Here is a 21,887-nt window from a genome sequence, read left to right as displayed (position 1 = left end):
CGGATTCAGGGCAGGAGTGTAGGCCTCAGTATCTAGGTTTGGGTTTGGAAATCAAGACAAAGCCAGTCTCCTCCCTCCTCCTGCATCTCTTCTCCGCCCTCCGCTATCACCGTTTTTTTTGCCTTCGCCACCGCATCCCACTCGTTCCCACGGCAACCAGAGAGCGCCCCACGTCCCTGCTCAGGACCACGGGCCGCAACCCCCACCCTACCTCCACGCCAGGGCCCCCAGCTCTCGCGTGGAAGGAGGGGGCCGGTTGCCGGGGAAACGGGAGGACGCCAGGGAGCCGCCCCCACCGCCTCCGCCCCTAGAAAGGCCGGCAGCCGCCGAGGAAAGCCGGGGAGGAGGAAGAGGAAGAGGGGCCGGTAGAGGGAGGGGAGAGGAAAGAGGAGGAGGAGAAGGAAGAGGAGCTCAGGGACGGCCTCCAAGGTGCGATTGATGGGCCGCTCCTCCACCAGGGACCTGCCTGACTGCCCCGCCCCTGGGCCCCTTAACCCCTCGCAGGGGAGAAAGGACTGACCTGCCAGGTAACGGCCCAGCCCCACCCGCCCCAGCTGCCTCTAGTCCTCGCGTAGGTGGGGGGCGGGGGAGGGGACAGCCTCTCCTTTGACTAAAACGATTCCACGGGGAAATCAGGCCTGAAGCCTGGGTGCCTGGCCCCTCGCTCCTCCCCCTCCCTCCTGCTGTTACAACGCCGTTTTTTCGGGCTCCGAGGGACTGGTTGGGGGACTCCGATCATTTATTTGCAGCTGGCAGCCGCCCGCACCTACATAACTTGCCCGCGACTGCCCCGGTCTGTGGTCCAGGAGAGGTACACATGGCCCCTCGGCCTCTGCGTGCGGAATTGTTGCTGTTGCTTGACATGACCACCCACCCACTGAAGCGATGGTCAGCGTGTGGCCGCCCCTCTCTCTCACCGTTTCACAATGCAGTGAAGAGTCACCCCCAAGGACACCCGCCGTCCCCCCTCTCCTCCCCTCCGCCAGTCCCTGATTTCCTAAGCCAAACGGACTGGAAGAGTCAAATCATACTCCTCCACCCCTCAATTCCTCTTCTTTATTTTTGGTCACAGTATTCTCTCAGTACCTGAGCGTGCGGCCAATTAGGCTAGAATCACTCATCTTTGTTGCTTAGACTCAAGTCAAGACATTTTAATAAGATTTTAAAACTCGTAAGTTTTTTAAAGCTAAGATTTAAACAAAACCTGAGATATTTGGCATTACAAATTAACTGTGTAAACGGATGAATAAGATCTCCCAAATCCTAGGCACTCAGTTGTGGAACAGGAAGAATTAATATTTTTTATTTTTCAAATTATGGTTGACATACACTATTATATTGGTTTCAGGTGTGCAGCACAGTGATGAGACATTTATATAACTCACGGAAGTGATTGCCCCGATAAGTCTAGTACCCATCTGACACTAGACATAGTTATTAAAATATTATTGACTAGATTCCCTATGCTGTATTTATATCCCCATGGCTGTTTTTATAACTGGCAATTTGTACATCTTAGGGGGACTTTATACACAGGATTGTCAGGTATTAATATAGCCATTTGGGTTTTGTTTCAAAGGAGACTGCAGCCTAAAGAGGGGCTTAAGTTTACATTTTTCCTTATTGCTGAACCAATAAAATATTAACTTTAATGGTATCTCTAATATGAGAACATAGTAAGAAAACAGTGAAATAGCTCGATGGTGATTAAAAAGAAATCCCTTCAAATAAATTCTGACAAATGTGGCCACAGAACAGAAAAGCATAGCTGTAGATATATATATTTTTTTAGAGAACTGAAAAATATTCACACAATCAGATTCTGCTCTCCTTAGTCAGGGAAATTGGAATTTGTTGGAAATTTACACGAGAGAGGAATGCATATGTCACCAAGTTCTTAGAATATTCCTCATTGAAATTTCACAGATACGTAGAATTTTGAGGCCAAGAAGAATCATCGCTCTTGCTTCCCCACATGCCTCCTACTTCCTTTCCCTTTTCTTTTCCCTCCCAATTTAAAATGGTTTCTCATGTTGATGTCTAAAGCACAGATTTGGCCCAATATAGTATCACCAGAGACTTAAAACAGAAGCGTGCATGACCATGAGTGGGTTTTAAATTGAAAAGCAGTTCAAAGGTGAGAAACAAGCGAATACGGGATGCTATTTTAGAAATCTTTGCCTTGCCCACGTTTTAGCATCATTCTCCCCCCTTCCACCTGTCTGTATTTGCTGAGGAAAATTTTCCGGCTTCAAATGGCCATCTGGTTGAGTAGGCCCTCAAAGCTAAGATCCATGGATCAAGCGTGATCTCATGTGGATTTATTTCCATACAGTTATTTCTGTTTCTTGTTCATCCTGGTCAGTTTTTCAAACCTGCAGTGCAGTATGAAGTTCAAGGGACACTTCAGAAATGTGGAGAATGTTTGCCTAAACGGTGGCGATCACCCACCTCCTGGATCTGTCTCTCACAATCTGTTTCCTTGGTCCGATAGTATTTGTTTAATCTCACAAAGTATTGATGTACTTAAATTAAAAAAAAATCACATGTGGCACCATGATGCTTCTAAATAATCATTTTTATGGTAAAGTCTATCCATAGAGAGTTTATGGGAGGGAAAAGAGACTTTTGTAGGCAATTGTAAAGTCCTTTATTTGGTAGGTGATTGTGAAGTCAGCGGTAACCTAGCAAGTAATTCAAATAGTGTTATTTCCTACCTATTTAAACAAAGTTATTTCATGGCTCTTGATTTGGAAGCCTCCTTAAAATAATACTGCATTAAAGCAGGATAGATTAGCTGGCTTTTCTACATTAACTTTGTAACCAGAACGTGTCATCCAGTGGACTCTGGAACGTGCCCCTTTAGCAACATTAACATATTTTCATTATGATTCCTTATGTTCTCGGCCTGATTAATATTCAGACAGCCTTCTCTTTCCAACGGCAGCATCAGGGGTTCATCTTTCTGCCTGTTTTAACACCATCGTTTTCTGAAAAGGGTAGGAACTTCATTTTATGCAAGTACAAATTCATGTGAAAAGTGAAAAGTGATCTTTTAAAATATAATCTCTCGCCCTGACTAGATGGCTCAGTTGGTTGGAGCATCGTCGCATACACCAAAAAGGGTGCGGGTTTGATTCCCGGCTGGAGCACATACTTAAGTTGTGGGTTCGATCCCTGGTCAGGGTGCATATGGGAGGCAACTGATCCATGTTTCTCTCTCACATCAATGTTTCTCTCTCTCTCCCCCTTTCCTCCTTTCTTCTCTCCTCTAAAATCACTAAACATATCCTCAGGTAAGCATTAAAATAAAAAATAAAATATAATCTCTTAAGTGACTTTTAAAAGGCTCAGAGATTTAGGTTTTGTGTATAGATTGTGGAACTACCTATTAAATTGTAGTTTTAGATTCGACTCTTAAAGGACCGTGTTTCTGTACTTAAGATAAAATAACCCCTGAGGGACCAACACTAGTTCTTCCTGTTGCTCAGGGTGAGACGATGAACCTGGGAAGATTTCACAGCAACAAGACCAGACACTGGGTCACCATGAGTCAGGGGCAAGCTGATTCCGCCAATGTCTGCATAACTGAAAAACCAGAGAACGAAGAAAAGTGGCAGAATGTAGACACCTGGGGGCAGGAATGTTGTCTGTCTGATCCTGCGGTTTCCCCAAAGCCTAGACAGCACCTGTCACATGGTCATCATTAAAAAATACATGTAGAGCCCTCACTGGTTTAGCTCAGGGGATAGAGTGTCGGCCTGTGGACTGAAGGGTCCCGGGTTCGATTCCGGTCAAGGGCACATGCCCGGGTTGTGGGCTCCATCCCCAGTAGGGGGCACGCAGGAGGCAGCCGATCAATGATTCTCTCTCATCATTGATGTTTCTATCTCCGTCTCCCTCTCCCAGACCATTCATGTCATCACCATCTCCTGATGACTTTCTCTCCTGCGTATCTCCTGTGGGCATTGGCGTGAGACTCTCTGGGTTCAAATCCCAACTTTTCCACTTAGTATTTCTCTAACCTTAGGCAAGTTACGGAATCCCTTGGTCTCAGTTTCCTCAGCTACAATATAGAGATACAGTGCCTGCCTCAGAGAGTGGCCGTGAGGATCTGAATGAGTTAATATTATAAATGTTTATAACTTGCAGAGGCTCAATAAATAGTACCTTTGATCTCCTCTTCCTCCTCCTCCTTTCCCTCGTCCTCAAGGGCACATGCCCGGGTTGTGGGCTCCATCCCCAGTAGGGGGCACGCAGGAGGCAGCCGATCAATGATTCTCTCTCATCATTGATGTTTCTATCTCCGTCTCCCTCTCCCAGACCATTCATGTCATCACCATCTCCTGATGACTTTCTCTCCTGCGTATCTCCTGTGGGCATTGGCGTGAGACTCTCTGGGTTCAAATCCCAACTTTTCCACTTAGTATTTCTCTAACCTTAGGCAAGTTACGGAATCCCTTGGTCTCAGTTTCCTCAGCTACAATATAGAGATACAGTGCCTGCCTCAGAGAGTGGCCGTGAGGATCTGAATGAGTTAATATTATAAATGTTTATAACTTGCAGAGGCTCAATAAATAGTACCTTTGATCTCCTCTTCCTCCTCCTCCTTTCCCTCGTCCCCCACCTCTTTCTCCTCCTCATCTCCACTTTTGCTACCTAAGTCTGGTCACTATCTTATCTCATCTGGATTACTGTAGTATGTTCCCAATGGTCTTTCCACTTCCCCCCCCCCCCCGACACACACACACACACACACACATCGATTCTCCATATAACAGCTACAGGGACCTTTTAAAAATGCAAATCTACTCCCCAGACTGGAACCTTCCAGCGTCCTGCAATGGCTCATGAGCTTCAAGGCCCCACCCCCATGAGCTGGCTCCTGCCCACCTTCCAGCCCTTTGGTGCTGTTCTCCCCATCTCTGTGCTCCAACTGCCCTGGCCACCTGCTTCTCATCCACATCAGCCCCTTCCTGCCCTGCAGCTTTTGCACCTGCTGTCCTTTCTGTCCAAGATGCTCTCTGTCCTGCTTCTTACCTGCCTTGCTCCTTCGCAAACCCAGTGTCATTTCCTAAGGAACAACTGGCCTCTTGGCCCAGGTTATGCCCCCCCACCCCATAATAACACTCTCATGGAACCCCATACGTCTCCATAGCATTTGTCACAATTAAGGTTCACTTGTTCAATGTCAGTCTTCTTGCCCTAGACCGCAAACCCTCAAGGCAGGGGCCCTGTTCATCTTGCCCAGTGCTATAGACCCCTGTGCCCAGCATAGCGCGTGGGTTGGAATTAGGGATGCAATCATTGTTGAATAAATGACTTTCACTTCCCAGAGGCTCATAACTTCAGTCACTGATAACTTAGCTAGGTTCTTGGGTTTTCTTTTTTGTTGCTTCGTAGACCTGCTTCTGAATCAAGTGTCTGTCGATCTAACTCCTGTGACTAACCAAGACAGGATCACCAAAGCCAGCTGATGGCTGCATTATTTACGCCCAAAACTGGAGGGTGGTAAGGGCATCCACACCGATACAAAGAGTCCCTTCAGTCTGAAAGGAGCATCTGTGCCTTTCAAACAATGGAAATTAGATTAATAACGGGAATGAACGCAATGATACTAATTCCAAATACAGCAACGTCACAAAGGGCTCTGTCACAGCACATTCATTTCTCCTTTATTTGCAGGTCGGGGATTAAGAATCATGTTGCATGAAGCAAGGGACAGACAGAAGTTCCTCAGCGATGCTCAATCTCTGCGGGACATGCAGCATAAGGTGGAGGCTGAATATCAGGTACAGTAATTGCAGAAAACAAGAGTTACCTTCCACCTTGGTTTACAGTATTAGGAGAGAATTCAGCAGACAGCATCAGCAGCAATCGTTTTCTAAAACCCCAAACCCAGCACTTACAAGCTGTGTGATCCTGAAAAGCCACTTTACCTCTGAGTCTCAGCTTCCTCCTCTGTAAAATGAGGATAATAATAGTACCCACCCCCTAATATTGTCCTGGGGATGAAATGAGATAACCTTTTAAAAGTATTTAGCACAGAGCGTGGCACACAAACCTTGCCAACAAATGACGTGAGGGCCTAAATTTGATAAACCAGCTACCAAGGAAAAAGACATTACGGAGTAGATTGGGTTGCCCTACCATTTATAAAATGACTTGGCCCTTCGTTGTCATCCTGCCAGAGAAAGATGGTTAGCACATTCCGTAATAAGCTAGCTATTCATCACCCTAGTTACAGCATCGACCTGCAAAAACCAAAACAGAGAGCCCGAGGAGTCATGATGCAATTACCCAGCGCTGGCCTAGGACAAACTTTGGACGTGTCATTCAGCCCGCTGGCTGGCTGGCTGGCGCTGGCCCGGAGGTCAACCCTCACCAACCCAGGGGGCATGTCGTCAGCCTCGACTAAGGATCAAAAAGTGCTCCTTCCCTAAGGAAGACACAGAACTGCTGTTATCAGGTTCTCCTCCTCCTTAGCAATTTCAAATATAACTGAACCTTGCAGGTCACCAAGGAAACCAGACCTATCGCAGTAACCTGATTTCACCCGTGTAACACAGCTTCGCGCTGGGGCTGGAAACGGAGTCAGCAGATTTCTCCCGCAACTTGGCAACACACCTACCTACAAGACTATAAAACTGAGGGAATTTGTATACGATAAGTGAGAACATAAATATTCGAACTGGCCATGCTGGGAGTGCTTCTACTTTTCACAAAGATGCCTCTGCCACCCGGTCCATGTTTCGAAGCACTTGTTTGAAACTGTCTTCAGCACAGGCACATGAGATAATCAATCTTTTCTTATGGTCTCTGTTGAAAAACAAAAATCACACAACAGTGTGTGGCTTAGAGTCCCTGCAGTTTCATTTTCTAATCTCTGTGGGGCTTTCAACACTGTTCTTATTCATAAGAGCACTTTCAACACTATTCTTATAAGTAAGAATACTTAAGTGCCTACTATGTCCTGAACAAAGTCCCTTTTCTCCCAGAGTTCTTACCCTAGAATCGAGAAACAAATAATACACACAAGTAAATAAATATGTAAGATCCCTTCAGTTACCGATGAATATAATGAGGCCGATAAAACAGGGGTAATGGGGGTGGGGTGATGCTCCTTTAAACAGGCAGGAAAGTCCTCTTTGAGGAAGCAGCTTTGGCTGTGCAAGCAAATGATGGGGAAGAGTGGGCCAGAACATCCTGAGCAGAAGGGAAGCGAGTGCAAAGGCCCTGAGGCAGGAACTAACCTGGAGCATCGGAGGAAACAAAAGAAGGCCAGAATGGCCGAAACACATGGGCCAAGGGCGAGGGTGGGCCAGGTTGTGTTTTCAGGACAAAGCTCGGTATTTGGAGTTTATTCTGATCGCAATGAGAATTATTGGATGATTTTCTTTCTTCTCTTTTCTTTTTTGAATTATTGGATGACTTTAAGCAGAGGAGCAGTGTGATCTGATCTACATTTTTAAAAGATCTCTCTGGCTGCTGTGTGGGGAAAGGTCTGAGAGGGGCAAGAGAAGCAGCAGAGAATCTAGTAAGGAAGCTACTGTGGAAATTTAGGAGAGAGATGCTGGTGGCTGGGCCAGAACGGTAGGAGTAGAGGTCGCAAGAAGTGGCCTGACCCAGGAAATAGAAGCAACACAGACATCTTGCTGATAGCTGGAGAGGGGGGATGAGAGAAAGGAAGGAACAAAGGATGACACACCGCCACATGTTCACTGGTCCATCATCTCCCTCTGTTATCATCACTATTTTTAACTTACCTACTTTTTTTTCAAAGCTCACGTTTTTAGCCTTTGTTTTCTGGAGCTTTATCTACGTTTAACGATTTTTTTCTGGAAACATTACTCCTTTGGCGTTACGACATCACATTCTCCAGATTTCCCTTCTGTTTCTCTCACACTCTTCTTCTTACCCCTCAAATGTTAATTCCCCCAGTTTTCCATCCTCCACCCAATTTTTTTCTAATTCACTACGTCTCCATGACCCATCTCATCCCCTCCTATGTTGTTTTAAAATATATTTTTATTGATTTTAGAGAGAGAAGGAGGGAGAGGGATAGAGAGATAGAAACATTGATGAGAGAGGTACATCGATCGGCTGCCTCCCACATGCTCCCCTACAGGGGATGGAGCCCGCAACCCCAGGCATTTGCCCTGACTGGGAATCTAATCAGGGACCTCTTGGCTCATGGGTCGATGCTCAACCACTGAGCCATACCAGCCGGGCAAATCCCCGCCTATGTTTATATATATTTGTAATGATTTCAGAGAGGAAGAGAGAGGGAGAGAGAGAAACATCAATGATGAGAGAGAACCACTGACTGGCTGCCTCCTGCACACCCCCCACTGGGGACCGAGCCCGCAACCCGGGCATGTGCCCTTGACCGGAATCGAAACCGGGACCCTTCGGTTCACAGGCCGATGCTCTATCCACAAAGCCAAACCGGCTAGGGCCCCTCCTATGTTTTTAACCACAACTCATATACTAATGACTTGTAACCTGAGTCTTCCCAAAGTGTCAGAGTCAGATGCACACTGTTGTTGGACATTCTCATCTGGATGTCGCATAGGCACCTCAAATTCAGCAGGACCACGGTTGCACTCCTCATATCTTCCTCCCGCCTCCCTCCTCTATATTCCCTGCCTGGTGGTAGTGGTCTAAACCTTCCCTGACTCCTCCTTCCTCACCACGCACATCCCACTCTCACCAGCTCCTGCCAAGTTTACTGAAAAGCTCATGACCTTGTGTCTTCCTTTTCATCCTATTGCCACCACCCTGGTTTCACCCTCCATCATTTCTCTCCAAGACTATTACACTATCCTTATCACCGGTCTCCTTGCCTCCAGCCTGCTTTCTTGAAATCTAGCTAAAATGTGAATTTGACTGTGCCATTGGAATGCATGAAAACCTTCGGTTGTTTCCCTCACTTAAGGTCCAAGACAGCCTGAACTCAATCATGTCTCTAACCCCTTCTTTACTTTACTCTCTTGACAAGGATGGTGAGGAGCCCCGCTTTAATTTAGAGTCAAAGGGAACCTACTCCTATAGCACCTTTTTTCAAAAAAAAAAACAAAAAAAAACACCAAACAAAACAAAACAAAAAAACAAACTTCAGTGAGCTATAATTTACATATTATAAAATTCACCTGTTTTAAGTGTATAATTTAATGACTTTCAATAAATTTACCAAGTTTGCAGCTATCACCACCATCGATTTTAGAACATTTCCGTCACTTCAGTACCACAGCTCCCTTTTCATACTCTCTCCCATTGCTTATGAAAGTGTCTTTTGTGTGACTTCCTCTCAAACTCGACCACAGCTTCTTAAGGGCAGGGGTGGAAGCTTATTCTTCTCTGTTGAACCAAACACCTTGTCTTGGGTGAGAGCCAGTGTTACTTAATTTGACCACCGACTCTGCTTATCAGACTAGACCCAGATGACTTGTAACTATTTCTACAAGTCAAATCCACCCTCAATGGAGCATTTCCAAGCCACTCACCACAAGGTCTGCAAAAAAAATAATAAATCAGGTTGTCTTTAAGACATCCTGAGTATCGGTCGAAGTAAGTATATAGCAACCCACAGAAAATACTTTAAAGGGAACCACAATGAGTTAGATTATTTAATCTATCCCTTGCCTTGTTCCAGAAAGGATTTCAAGTAAGGGGTTAAGAATCAATTACATGGCTTTAATGATCCCTCAATAACTTGGTCCATATGCCACCTATGTGTATTTAGATAATTTACTAAGGTAGACTTTGCATTGGGTGGATATTAAAACCCTGGGTCATTGATGAACTTGGTTAGTTACTTGTAGACATCCCAGCTCTCACTCACAGTGCCGTGACCTGCTTGAACACTAGGAGGTCCCCATTTCTGGGTGTACAAATAGTGTAAGACCTAATAACTAGATATGACTCCTAAATCATATACTTTTGCCACACGTCCCTTCCTGTGTTTGACTGGCTCAAACGAACTGGCTCAAATTGAAGCCCTTAGAAACCTCCTGTACACACTATTCCTGCTACATCCTAAAATATGCTAAGGGTTGGTATGCACCAAATTAGCAGTGCCTTTGCAGGTCTGTGTGCTAGTAGCAGGAGAGGGTTCAGCCCGCCCTGAGTTATTTTGATGCTACTCCTTTCAGTGGTTGGGTGGGACCCTTTTGAAAACATAAGAGGAAATAAATATCTCTTTGGCATATTACATGCTATTTCAGAATCTGGTAACTAGTACATAATTATATGCCATCTCAGAATTTGGCTCTATTTCTTCAAGGGTGTTCATGCTGCATAGCTTTTTTTTTTTTTCTTCCTTCTTCTTTTGGTCAAATGTGTGTATGTACCTCGAGGCAGAATTTAGCCATTAATGTCCACTGAAAGCTGGAGAGAAAGATTACACTTAGCATTTTGGAATGATTTTCCATAATCTATCTAATGTGTTTAAATGGGTTTCATCTCATGTCACTTATTTGTCCTAATTCCTTCAAGTACAGATCAAATACTGACTGTGATACAGACTCGTTCAAGGGCATGGCAGGTGACTATGCCTGGTGGTGAGGGTTTGGAACCGCCCACTCAGAAGGTTGAGGGAATGAATGGAGATAATGCGACTTCCCTTCCTACTTGCTCACCTCTGAGGTCAAGTCATTTGAGAGGAATATCACATCAAACTGTTTTTACACCTTTGATTACTTAAAACCTCTCAAAACTAATGAATTTTAATCATGTCACCAGTGATAATTAAAACCCCAAACTCTGGATTATGCATGTTAGATCAAAAGAACAACAGCCAAAAAGAACCAATTAAAGGCACTTGCCAAAATGCTCGCGGAGTTTGAGGAACAATAACCTTGACCGGGGCCACTGTTGACTGAGATGCAGAGCTGGATCTTAGGATGGTTTTTATGCTACAACTATGAGGCTGGGAAATGTTCCTGTGGTACATTGATGGCTGGCTTCTTAAGGCACCAGGAGGCCGGGTGAAAGAGGAGACTGGTTATCAAAGAAACAGAAGAGGCTTTGAGCATCCCTGTTGATTCAGACAGCTGTAATGTGCAGAAGAGGTGGTTTCCAGAGGGCACCTGAGCGACTAGAACAGGTTCTCCTCAACAGGCTGCCAGGGGAGGAGCGGGCTCTAGAAACACACGTCTACTTCTGGGACAGAAAAACAAGGATGACGTCCAGGCCTGAACAGAAAGAGTCTTTCTTCTTCCGTGACCAAAATCAGAGTCACATTATTTGGCAAAGGCTGACTTCAGAAATAGAAGTAAACCAAGCAATGGGATTGGAAACAATGAAAATACTCTTAAGATCATAATGGTGGTGGTGATGAAGAGTGTCTTTTATTGGGCATGCACCGTGAGCCAGTCACTCTGCTAAGCATCTGACCAGCAATGCCTCGGGCTCCCCAACACTCTGGCAGCACGGGGCCATCTCACATGCCCCTCTGACAGATGAGGGGAGTGAGAATCAACGGCGTTAGTCAGCTGCCCAAGGTCACGATGCTAGAAAGTGGCAGAGCTGGGGTTCGTTGTGTTTACCAGGATTGAGTTACAGTGAGTCACGAAACCCACGTCATCCCCCACAGGCGTAGATGCACCTTCTGTGTTCTGCCCCCACAGTGGTGGCTTCTGCACAGAAGGCAGCCTGTCTGCGTGAGCTGTAGTCAGAGGGATGAGCTCAAGGGGGGGGAGGGGAGTTCTAAGGGGGGGGGAGGGGAGGGGGGGGGAGGTAGGCGGGGAGGGGGAACAGAGGGGTAACACCAAGAAAGAGTGAAGGAGGAAGCCCTGATCCTCCCCCAAAAGGAAGGAATAAGAAGTCACCTGACACGCCTTCAGCTTCAAGACTGCCCCCAGCCAGTTACGTCACATGAACAGAAATTTATTTATAGCAACCTAGCTCCAGGCACATGAATTTGAAAGGGGAAAATGTGGAAGTTCTGAATAAGGGGAGCCCCTGGTGACTGTGAATTACAAGTCCATTCCTCCTCCCCATCCCGTGATGTCACACTCCTTTGCTCCTGTCACTTCAGGTCCCCCCTGAGCAGAAACAACGTCAGCATCAACAACAATGTCAACAACAAAAACATCATTGACATTTACAAATAACAGGAAAACTAGCCCCTGGGTGGAGTAGGGCTGGATTCTTGCTGTTTCTAGGACTGGAAGCCTGGACTTGGCTCTGTCCCTGTGTTCCTTCTCCTCAGCAAAGCTGTGGCTTTGAGAGGTTTAATGTTTGATTTACATAGGAAGACTGCTTGGCTGGATCAAAAGAAAATAATTGGAAGTACCTACCTTGCCACTGGTTTGCTCCCTCCTCCTCTATGAGAGAAGGGATCAGGAACCAGAGGAGAAAAACATTTTTTTTCAACATTGTAAATCATTCCATTCCTCATCCCCTTTTGGTAAAGAAATATTTAAGTCGCATGCATTCTTGGAGAGAATTTTCAAAAAACACTCAGCCCACAAGAATTCTGTTCATCCCACAAAATCTGCCTGGGTCCTGCGAGCATTAGCTAAGACGGGTTCCTCCACTTTCAGCCCATCAGCATTTTCTTGCTCCTTTGATACCAGTAGGTTAGGGTAACACAGACATCCGCTGCATCAGGACACAATGGGCCAAGCCAGGCCTCCTCCCAAGCCGGGGCTCCGGTCACAAGTCGTTGTAGAAGGAACAGAAAAAAAGAGGCCCGTACTTAGCTACACTTCTCTAAGCTCTCCAGCTAAACTCTCTTTGGTGCTTATCTTATTTATTATATAGTTTCTGTCCAGTGTTTTTTGAGTTTTCTGTTTAAATTATTTATGAAAACAAACACGGCCCAGGATTTATCACAGTGGCTTACTGTCTATATGGAATAGTTTTTGGAGATAAGATTAGCTGTGAGAAAGAAAAACAGCCATTTTGGGGTGTTAGCCCTTTCCAGGCAAGGCGGGTGAAACTGCACATTTCTCTTGGGCCACCGTGCGCGAGCCTGGAGGCCAGTGCTTCCCCCGCAACTCAGTTGAGAAGCAGAGTGTAACTGACTCCCTGGTTTCCCAAGTGGGAAATGTTTGGTTAATATCAGGCCATTTCTGTTCTTAACCTTGTAGCATATTAGGCTTTCCCCGTGGCGGGAAACCCTGGCAAGTCCTTCTACATCAAGGAAGGGGATGCTTTTCCAACAGAAGTCAAAAAATGGACTGGTTTGGCTCAGTGGATAGAGTATGGGCCTGCGGACTGAAAGGCCCCAGGTTCGATTCCGGTCAAGGGCATGTACCTTGGTTGTGGGCACATCTCCAGTAGGAAGCGTGCAGGAGGCAGGTGATTGATGTTTCTCTCTCATGGATGTTTCTAGCTCTCTACCCCTCTCCCTTCCTCCCTGTAAAAAAAATCAATAAAATGTATTTTTTTTAAAAGTGCCCAAGAAATCTTCCCTTTCTCAATCCAGCAGGAAGGCGGACATGTCAGGCCTAGTTTAGAAACAATACTGTTGGTCTTTACACCGCCTTTCTTTACTATGATAGTGGATAATTTGGCTCTGGCTGGGCCATGGTGAATCCAGTCACTGGCTCTACAAACCTAGTAGAAATGATCTAAGAAGTTTTACTCTCTGGGGGTATTTAAATCATCAGTTGAAATCCCCATAGCACATGATATTCTTGGGTTTGTCCAGTCCCCGTACTAGAGGAGAAATATTTTGGAAGTAGATTTTCTTTTCATTTTGTTTTTTAAAATGAAAAAAAAATTATTTTTATTATGTTTTTATAACATTTGGGGATTACTTTCCTCCCGGACAAAAATGCAATTCAGTTAACATTAAATGCTAGATACTGGGGGATTCAAAAGATAAGAAATGGTCCTTACCATGAGGGTTCTCACTGATCAGCAGGAGAAACAGGCTCAAAATATAAATATAATAGGGGCAAAATTGCATAATTCAAGCTTTATATGTATAAATGAGCAATTACGTTGGCCTGGAGAAGAGCAGCGAGGCAGGGGAAACCTAAGATGCCACCCAGCTAGTTCCTAATTTGTCAAGAGAACATCCTGTGAAAGGCATTCCCAGTGGAAGGAACAGCATGTGCTAAAGGCCTTGAGTAGGAAAATTCTTCTCCTGTAACAAGGGTGAAATCCAAGGGGACAGAGGAGAGTGGAGGTGAGTATGAAGGAGGAGCTATGAAGAGAAAGAGACCAGAAAGAAACGTTAATATGGTACATTAGGTACTTCCTTCCTTGAGAAGGCAATGGTTGGGTAAATATTTGACAAAATGCCTCTCAGTATGTTTGTTGTTTGAATTTATGAAAGCAATGACTAATATGTTTCACCTGGCATTTTGGGCAAAGGGAAGAGAGAGTGATGCCTGGGCAAGACTGTTCATACTGGTAACAGGTATTCATCAACCCTGCAGATATATATCGTGTGTATTTATTTCATGCTTTATTTCACATTCTTCACAATAGGAAGCATAAAGTTATCAAAGCTAGTCATAGACCCAAGATGACAAAAAAACAACAACCCACCCTCTTTTGTTCTCCAGGCTTGTCTGAGAGGACAGGAATACAGAAGAGACTCAAATGAGAAGAAACGAGATCAATTTGGGGGGCAAGAGACAAATGTGGAGAGAAGCCGGTTATTAAACGGGTCATCTTCCAAACAGGTACTTAGAACTCTGGAAGACATTCTTCTGCTGGTGTGTGTGTGTGTGTGTGTGTGTGTGTGTGTGTGTGTGTTACTTGGGAAAAAGCCCACACAAAAAGGAGATGTTAAAGAATCCTAAAGGTTAAAGGTCAGGGCAGGAAGAGGCAAGGGCAGGAGCTCCCATTCTGGGTACCACCCCCCCGGCCACATGATTTCTCTTCACCCTGTTTCAGCCTCCCTCTTCTTTCCTTATAGTCTAATCTAACCCATTAAACTGCAAATCCAGTTTTTATTTTAAATGAAGAGAGTAAAATGCAATAATAACTGCATCCCATAATAACTAGCCATTGTACAAATATTTGTGTCTAGGATGATAATAGTAAATAAAAAGAGCAATATAATATAATAGCAATATGAGAATGGTGACAATAACAGTAGTAGTGAGAAGTTATCATTATTTGAGTGCTTACAATGTTCACACTGTGCTAGGTACTTTGTACATATTAGCTTATTTAATTTTCTTAAATCTCTATATATTATTTGCCTCACTTTATGGAGGAGAAAACCGAGCCTTAGAAAAGTTAAGAAAATTCACCTCGGATTTTACAGCCAGTACGTGGTAGGGTAGGGATTCTGCTGCAGGCAGTCTGAGCCCAGAGAGGGTTCTCTGAACCACGGAGCTGTATGATCATATTTCATGTGTAAGCGCTTATCTGTGTAAGCATCTTCCTTATCCTATGTAAGCTGAATACCACAAGTGGCATTCAACACCCATTGTTAGCATGGTGAATTGATTTAAGATGAGTAATATGCCTTTTATAAAGTCTTATTTAATATTTTATGCCTGAAACATACTCTAGAGGATGGACTCTCTTTTCTGTTGGCGGTATGGATCCCTGAGATAGGTCCTGGATACCTGATATCAATCAACTTCTTGTTGGGATTTCTTCTCTAATCTAGGATGTTCACACTGGGTTATTTAATGTTCAGAGTACACCTGAAATCATCAGTGATTGATGTTCATGGATGTAGCTGCATCCCTGGGAGAGATCTATACTCCCTATTAGGGAACATACAATCACACGATAAAAGATTTCTCCTAGAGTCTGAGGGTGACAGAGACTAACAATATTGGCAGCCCTGAGAAGAACATGTTGCCTGGATCTTTCCTGTTACTTAAGGACAAAATGTGATGCCTGATGCTGATGAAACTTAGGGAGGGAGGTTAATCCAAAAATTAAATCTAGTCTGGCTAGAACAACACGTTTTTAACATTAAGGTAGCTTCTTATATTTTTGCACTTAGGAACAAAAATCAAGGACAGATTTTTTTTTAAGTAATGTAAATTTAAGTCAAATAGTTAGCATATAGCAATCTCTCTAGATTGGATTTATTAAGCAATGAGCAGCAGGGTTCTTCCATTTTCATGCAAAGACCCAAGATAGTCATGGTTGTTTTGTATGGCAATGCTCATGCAGTTGAAATATTCTAGGACTTGAAGTTTCATGCTCCTCTTCACAAACTTATTTGGGGGACAAGCTGGTAACAGAGTCCTGTCTTTTCTTCTTTAGCTGTAAAAATTATTCATTCTTTAAATCATCATTGCAAAACACTCAGACCACATCTACAAAGGACATAGTTGTCCATAGAAAAGTAATTGTGAAATAAAGACAAAAATAGGTGGTAAAAGTGCTTAAAACTGGCAATTTCTATTCTAAAGTACAAGGACAGGAGTATTCAATGTCAGAGAACTCAAAACAACATTATTTACATAATCCCAATTCTTTCCAGATAATGATATCCCAAGGGTTGGGGCCTTGATTGTACAAGTGCCTTCAAGGTCGCATCTTCTCTATCAAGAAGAGTGACAAAATCAGAATTTTCCACAGTGAAACTCACCCCTGTTTGGCTCTCTGTATGACAGGTATTCCTTGGGGGACACTAGAGGATTTGCCTCTGGATACAAAGGCACAGGAAGGGCAGGGTGAGAGATGTCACCGAACGCAACATTTCAACAGCCATCTGACTTGTGTGCTCATAACGTTGATCCCTCCTGGCTCCATCCTTCAACGTTTGCTGGGTACAAGTGAAGCCAGAGATCCCTTATGAGACTCTAACCAGATCCCAGAAATCCTCAGGCCCCAGGATCATGGTTTGGATCCCAACCTCAATGTCTATGAAGAGCTGGTTGTTCTTAAACCTTCATAGTCTGGGCCTGCCCTGCTATATCTCAAATCCCGGGGGAATGAAGGATGTATCAAAGCTCCTTGTACAGGATTCTCCTTAGCAGGGAGGTCTGGAGCTAGTCTCCCAGAGGAGGCTCTGAAAAAGAACATTGGCACCTCGCCAAGAGAACCCAGGCAGACTGATCCAGTTTTCCGAGCTCGGTGTATTGGAAGCCACATCAGGCACCAGAGTGCAAAAGATCCTTGGTCAGTCAGAAAAGGGCAGGAGGAAGAGCAGCTGTTTAAACCTAACCAAAGCCCTCTTCCCTAGGTGAACATCCTCCCGAGTAATTTCCTTCTAGAGATTTCTGTGCCTGAAAACTCTAAGGAACGTTTTGCCTCTGGTTTCTGAAGGCAAGTTCACTCTAGGCCTGAGTGGGTAGTATGAAAGCGGATTGCTTAATCCATGGACATTTTCCCACTGTGCAGTCATGATGTGAAGCATGCCACTACCAAATTTTGACACGGATTGCAGTTCCCATCACTTAACACATACGTATTGCAATTTGACATGTACTGTAATTCCCATTCCTTAACCCAGCCTCAGACTGTCAAATTCTGATGAGCCTGGAATAAGCGAGGCATTGACTGTCAAGTAGCAGAGGCATTTACCGGCAAGTAATCAAGCTGTAATTTCCCGACACCTGCCTAGAGGTGGGCAGATCCCCAAGTGCACAGTTAACGTGGTAGCCACTGCATTATGACATGACTCCCTCATCACAGCCGGTGGCTTTAAGCTCTGGTCAGGCAGAGCTTGTGTTCAATCTAAATCTAAGATGAAGCAGTGACTTTGGCGCCTATGCTGAGATGTTCTGTGGAGTGGTGCCTCCTGACTACGGTTAGTTGGTGGTGTGGCCTAGAAGAAAGAACACTTCTCACCGAGGGCCAGCTCTGTCCACATTGCAGCGTGAATTCAGGCACAAACCGCGCTCCTTCTAAGCACTTCAGTGTCCCACCAAGGGGATACTTATTATCATGCTTATCTCATGGGATCATTATAAGAACGAGTGAGATGCTTAAATGTCATACTAACATTAGATTACATTATGAATTGCCTTGGTGTTCAACTATTCTTGAAAATGCTACACCAGCAGGTGTCAGTGGAAGGGCAGGTTCTGATGCTTCTAGAATACCTTCTTCCACCTCAGCTCAGCCCCGGGCCAGATTTCTACAAGCCAACCTAAGTGGCAACTTCATTTTAGACCCTTTTCCAAGCTACGTGCAACCTTTTGAACTGTTTAATCAGATTAGAATTTAACAGGGAAATAAATAAACATCAGCTCCACATAACCACCTGGAAGCTGGATGAGTTAGTAGACTGAAAAATGAAGTGGTCTCTCCATATGAGCAGGAACTCATCTCCCCAGAACAGCTGCTGGCCTAGGGGAGCTGCTGCGACAGGGCCCCGGCATGTTCACGGGAAGGGACTGGAGCCCAGATTTCCCCATTGAAAATGATTAGCCCAGGACCTGGGGACGTGAACCTTCTATGAAAACAGACGTCCTGGGCTCTTCTCCTCTTCCAAGATCCTGTATCCTTGCTGGAAGGGGTGTTCAAACCTCAAGGACTGAGGACACATGGTCACTGCATTTACTTCGTTGGCAAAGAAAGTAGAGACAAGATCTCCTTTTTTCAAGAGCACCATTTGCTCTGCTAATAGGACAAGGATGATTGTCCTTTCACCATCATCAACCGAGCAACTAAGTATTTAGATTGCAGGTCACAAGGGCCCAGCCTGACTTTGGAAGGAGGCAGTGCACCTGATCCCAGCAGCAGCTGGCTCTGCCCCAGGCCTGCCCGAGCCAGGGTGTTTACATCAGCGAGATCACCTGGGTCTCCGGGAAAGTGAGGTAAGGCAAAGGTGAAGGCGGTTATGCAACATAAACATTTTCATTGTTCTGGCCATCATACGTTTCTCCACACAAACTTTGGAGGCTACAGTAAAGCCTCTTCAAGCAACCTGCAGTGGCTTAAGAAGTCAGAATATCCATCCAAACATCAAGGCAGCAAACGCCCAGAACTGAGCTGTCCAATACAGTGGCCACTAGCACATGGGGCTATTTAACTTTAAATTTAAATGAATTAAAATAAAATTTAGAAGTCAGCCGTTCCTTGGTCTCACCAGCCACATTTCACATGCTCGGTAGCCACATGAGGTCCGTGGCTGCCATATTGGACCGCGCACATATAGACCATATCCAGTGGTTCTCAACCTTCTGGCCCTTTAAACACAGTTCCTCATGTTGTGATCCAACCATAAAATTATTTTCGTTGCTACTTCATAACTGTAATGTTGCTACTGTTATGAATCGTAATGTAAATATCTGATATGCAGGATGGTCTTAGGCGACCCCTGTGAAAGGGTCATTCGACCACCAAAGGGGTCTCGACCCACAGGTTGAGAACCGCTGATATAGACCATCTGCATCGTTACAGAAAGATCTGGGGGCAGCCCTGCTTCACATTGTGGTCAAGTCCAAAACACAAACAAGACAACACCCCATGGGCCAGGAAGGGGTTTTGTTTCCCAGATACTGGCCATGCATAACCCACAATACAATACTTTGCAGAACAGTAGGCAATCAAGCCAGGCTTGATTTGCATTGTGTGTTTTTCTACCACCTGGGTATATTTGCACAGTTTCTTTCACTACCTATTTATTCAGCCTATCCTGTCTGTGAAATCTTCAGCTTCTCTTTCAAACAGCTCTTAGAGAGTTGTTCTCCCATTAATCTGTCAGTGTCAACCTACCAGCACCCTTAGCAGTGTCACGACAGCAGGCAGGACCCAGCGCGGGCATATGCGTTCCGGGAGTCACACTGTTAATTTTCTCTAACTTCTGCTCATCCACTGTCAGATTCCTGTGGGTCAGGCCTCCCTTCTTCCTGTCCCGAGGCCCCTGTGCGGAGGAGACAGCTCACGCAAGCACACGCTGGTTCTGACTGCCCCGCCTGGGAGGCGGTGAGTCATCTCTAACACCTGGCTCGGTGTTTGTCACAGCTCCCTCTTGACTCTGGCTCAGATTCTGCACCCTCGAGGTTCACCTGAGTAATAAGGCTGCTCTGCCCACAGCGTCTCCAGCCCGAAATGTACCTCACAGAGACGGAATGCACAGCCCACGGTTTGACCACTGCGGGTCTGTGGGAATTTTCATTTGCGTTTGTTTTCCATTTTAGCTGTGGATCTGTTCACCTTGATGTGCCCCAAGAGCCCCTCAGACTCCAGGGACTGGATACGTCATCCTCTGCCCTCAAATTGTTCCTCTTCTTGAATCTATTTCTGCCTAAGGCAGAATTCTGGAAATTATCTAAGAATCCTCCCCCTGCTCCTCCTCACACTTCACAGTAATCAGACTCTGAAGCTGGACTGTCTTATCTCCTCTCTCTTGGATCTGTCCACCAGCACCTCCCTTTCCAGGGTCTGTCTTTTTTGCCTGGATGGTTGTAGGAGTCATTTGCCTGGTCCCTTTGTCTTCACCTCATTCCTTCCCATCAGTCTTTGAGGCTGCAGGATGAATAATCCTCTAGCCTGGCATGGTTCAGTGGTTGAGCGTCCACCTATGAACCAGGTTGAGCGAATCATGGTTTGATTCCCAGTCAAGGGGTTGCCCGTTTGATCCCGAGTAGAGGGCGTGCAGGAGGCAGCAGATCAATGATTCTCTTTTATCATTGATGTTTCTGTCTCTCCCTCCTCCTTATTATCTAAAATCAATAAAAATATATTTAAAAAAGAAAAAGAACGATCCTCTAGAAGCAAATTGGATTGTGTCATTCCTCTATTAAAAATTCTTTAGTGGCCCTAGCTGGTTTGGCTCAGTGGGTAGACTTAGAGCGTCAGCCTGGGGACTGACGGGTTTTGGGCTCAAATCCCAGTAGGGGGCATGCAGGAGGCAACTGATCAATGATTCTCTCTCTCCCTTTCCCTTCCTTTCTGAAATAAATTTTTTTAAAAAATTTTAATAAATTCCATTGTTCTTTGGGATCATGTTCAAATACGCTAACAAGGTACTCAAGACCCTGATGACCTGACCTTCAATTCTGAGGGCACCTCCTCTGGGAAGAATTTCCAAGGCTTTTCCTGGGGGGTCGGGTGACTGCTCTGTCCCTCCTTTGTATTGCCATCACACGTTCTGGGTTCAAATCTACCTTACGGTACACACCTTCCTCTCTGCCTCTACCTTAAGCTAGCACTGCTCAAGAGCAGGAGTGTTTATTGTCGCATTCCCAATGGCCACCACAGAGAAGGAGCACAATGAATGTTCAATGGCTGACAGTTGCCAGGGTGTTGTAGGCATGAGCACATGTTGAGGTCAGAGCGCCAAAGCCACAGCGGCCACAACAGGACTCCTCCCCCTGCGCGGGAGCAGAAAGGTCATGCTGTTACGTGGAGGAATGAACGCTCCCTGACCTGGCCTGAACTTGTTGAGAGGTCAGTAGTCTGGTGAGGCTGCCCGTGTGCAGTGGCCCGTCTGGGCTTGAAGATTCGTCCATTATCATCAACACCTTGGAAACCTCCGCCCTGGAGAGAGCATGCCTGTCCTGGCCTACCGCTCTGCAAAGGGACAGCTGGCTTCTGTAAGCTCTGGCAGTTCCTTTTGTCCCGGGTGGGCATGCACACAAAGACACAGGACAGCTGGGTGGCAGCTCTCCGCCGGCCGAGGAAGCTCAGACGGGCCCACAGTCGACTGGGGATTCACTGTCCTTCGAAACAGAAGTCGTCTTACTGTGACTGGACGTTCCGCCGGATCACTCTCCGGACTGCGTTGGATCTTTCTCTCATGATAAGATTGTAGATAAATTGGAATGGCTGGTGCGCAGGCCCCTCTGTGGGCAAAGCTTGCTGGCGACTGCCAACGGCATGAGTGGAGCGAAGGGATATTATTCCTGTGTCCTGGGCAAAGCCAGCGGTGCTTCATTTCTCCTCCGTTTCTGCACTTCATCAGAGCTCCAGGAGGCGATTTTAAAATAGGGCATGGCAGTAAAATGGGGCAACTGTCAGGTTAAATGGCAGCTGCTTCCAGAATACTGTTCTGCCTT

General features: G+C 45.5%; 1 protein-coding gene across 7 annotated transcripts in view; it reads left to right on the top strand.

Annotated features, from left to right (window-relative positions):
- The first annotated feature begins 235 nt into the window (after nt 1-235).
- MARCH10 (membrane-associated ring finger (C3HC4) 10, E3 ubiquitin protein ligase) overlaps nt 236-21,887 on the top strand; it is an 86,304-nt gene continuing 64,652 nt past the window's right edge. For 5 of the 7 annotated variants that reach the window (XM_005858604.2, XM_005858603.2, XM_014532019.1 and 2 more), the window contains exons 1-3: nt 236-527; nt 5,686-5,792; nt 14,526-14,645. In XM_005858604.2, the coding sequence (XP_005858666.1) occupies nt 5,703-5,792; nt 14,526-14,645 (210 nt within the window). In that variant the 5' untranslated portion in view covers nt 236-527; nt 5,686-5,702. Of the gene's footprint in view, nt 528-5,685; nt 5,793-14,525; nt 14,646-17,122; nt 18,702-21,887 lie in introns of those variants that run through there. The other 2 variants (XM_005858606.2, XM_014532024.1) reach the window with 2 other exon arrangements.

Source organism: Myotis brandtii, unplaced genomic scaffold (genome assembly GCF_000412655.1).
Source record: "Myotis brandtii unplaced genomic scaffold, ASM41265v1 scaffold120, whole genome shotgun sequence".
Lineage (NCBI taxonomy): Eukaryota > Metazoa > Chordata > Mammalia > Chiroptera > Vespertilionidae > Myotis > Myotis brandtii.
This window is presented reverse-complemented; position numbering and strand designations above follow the sequence as displayed.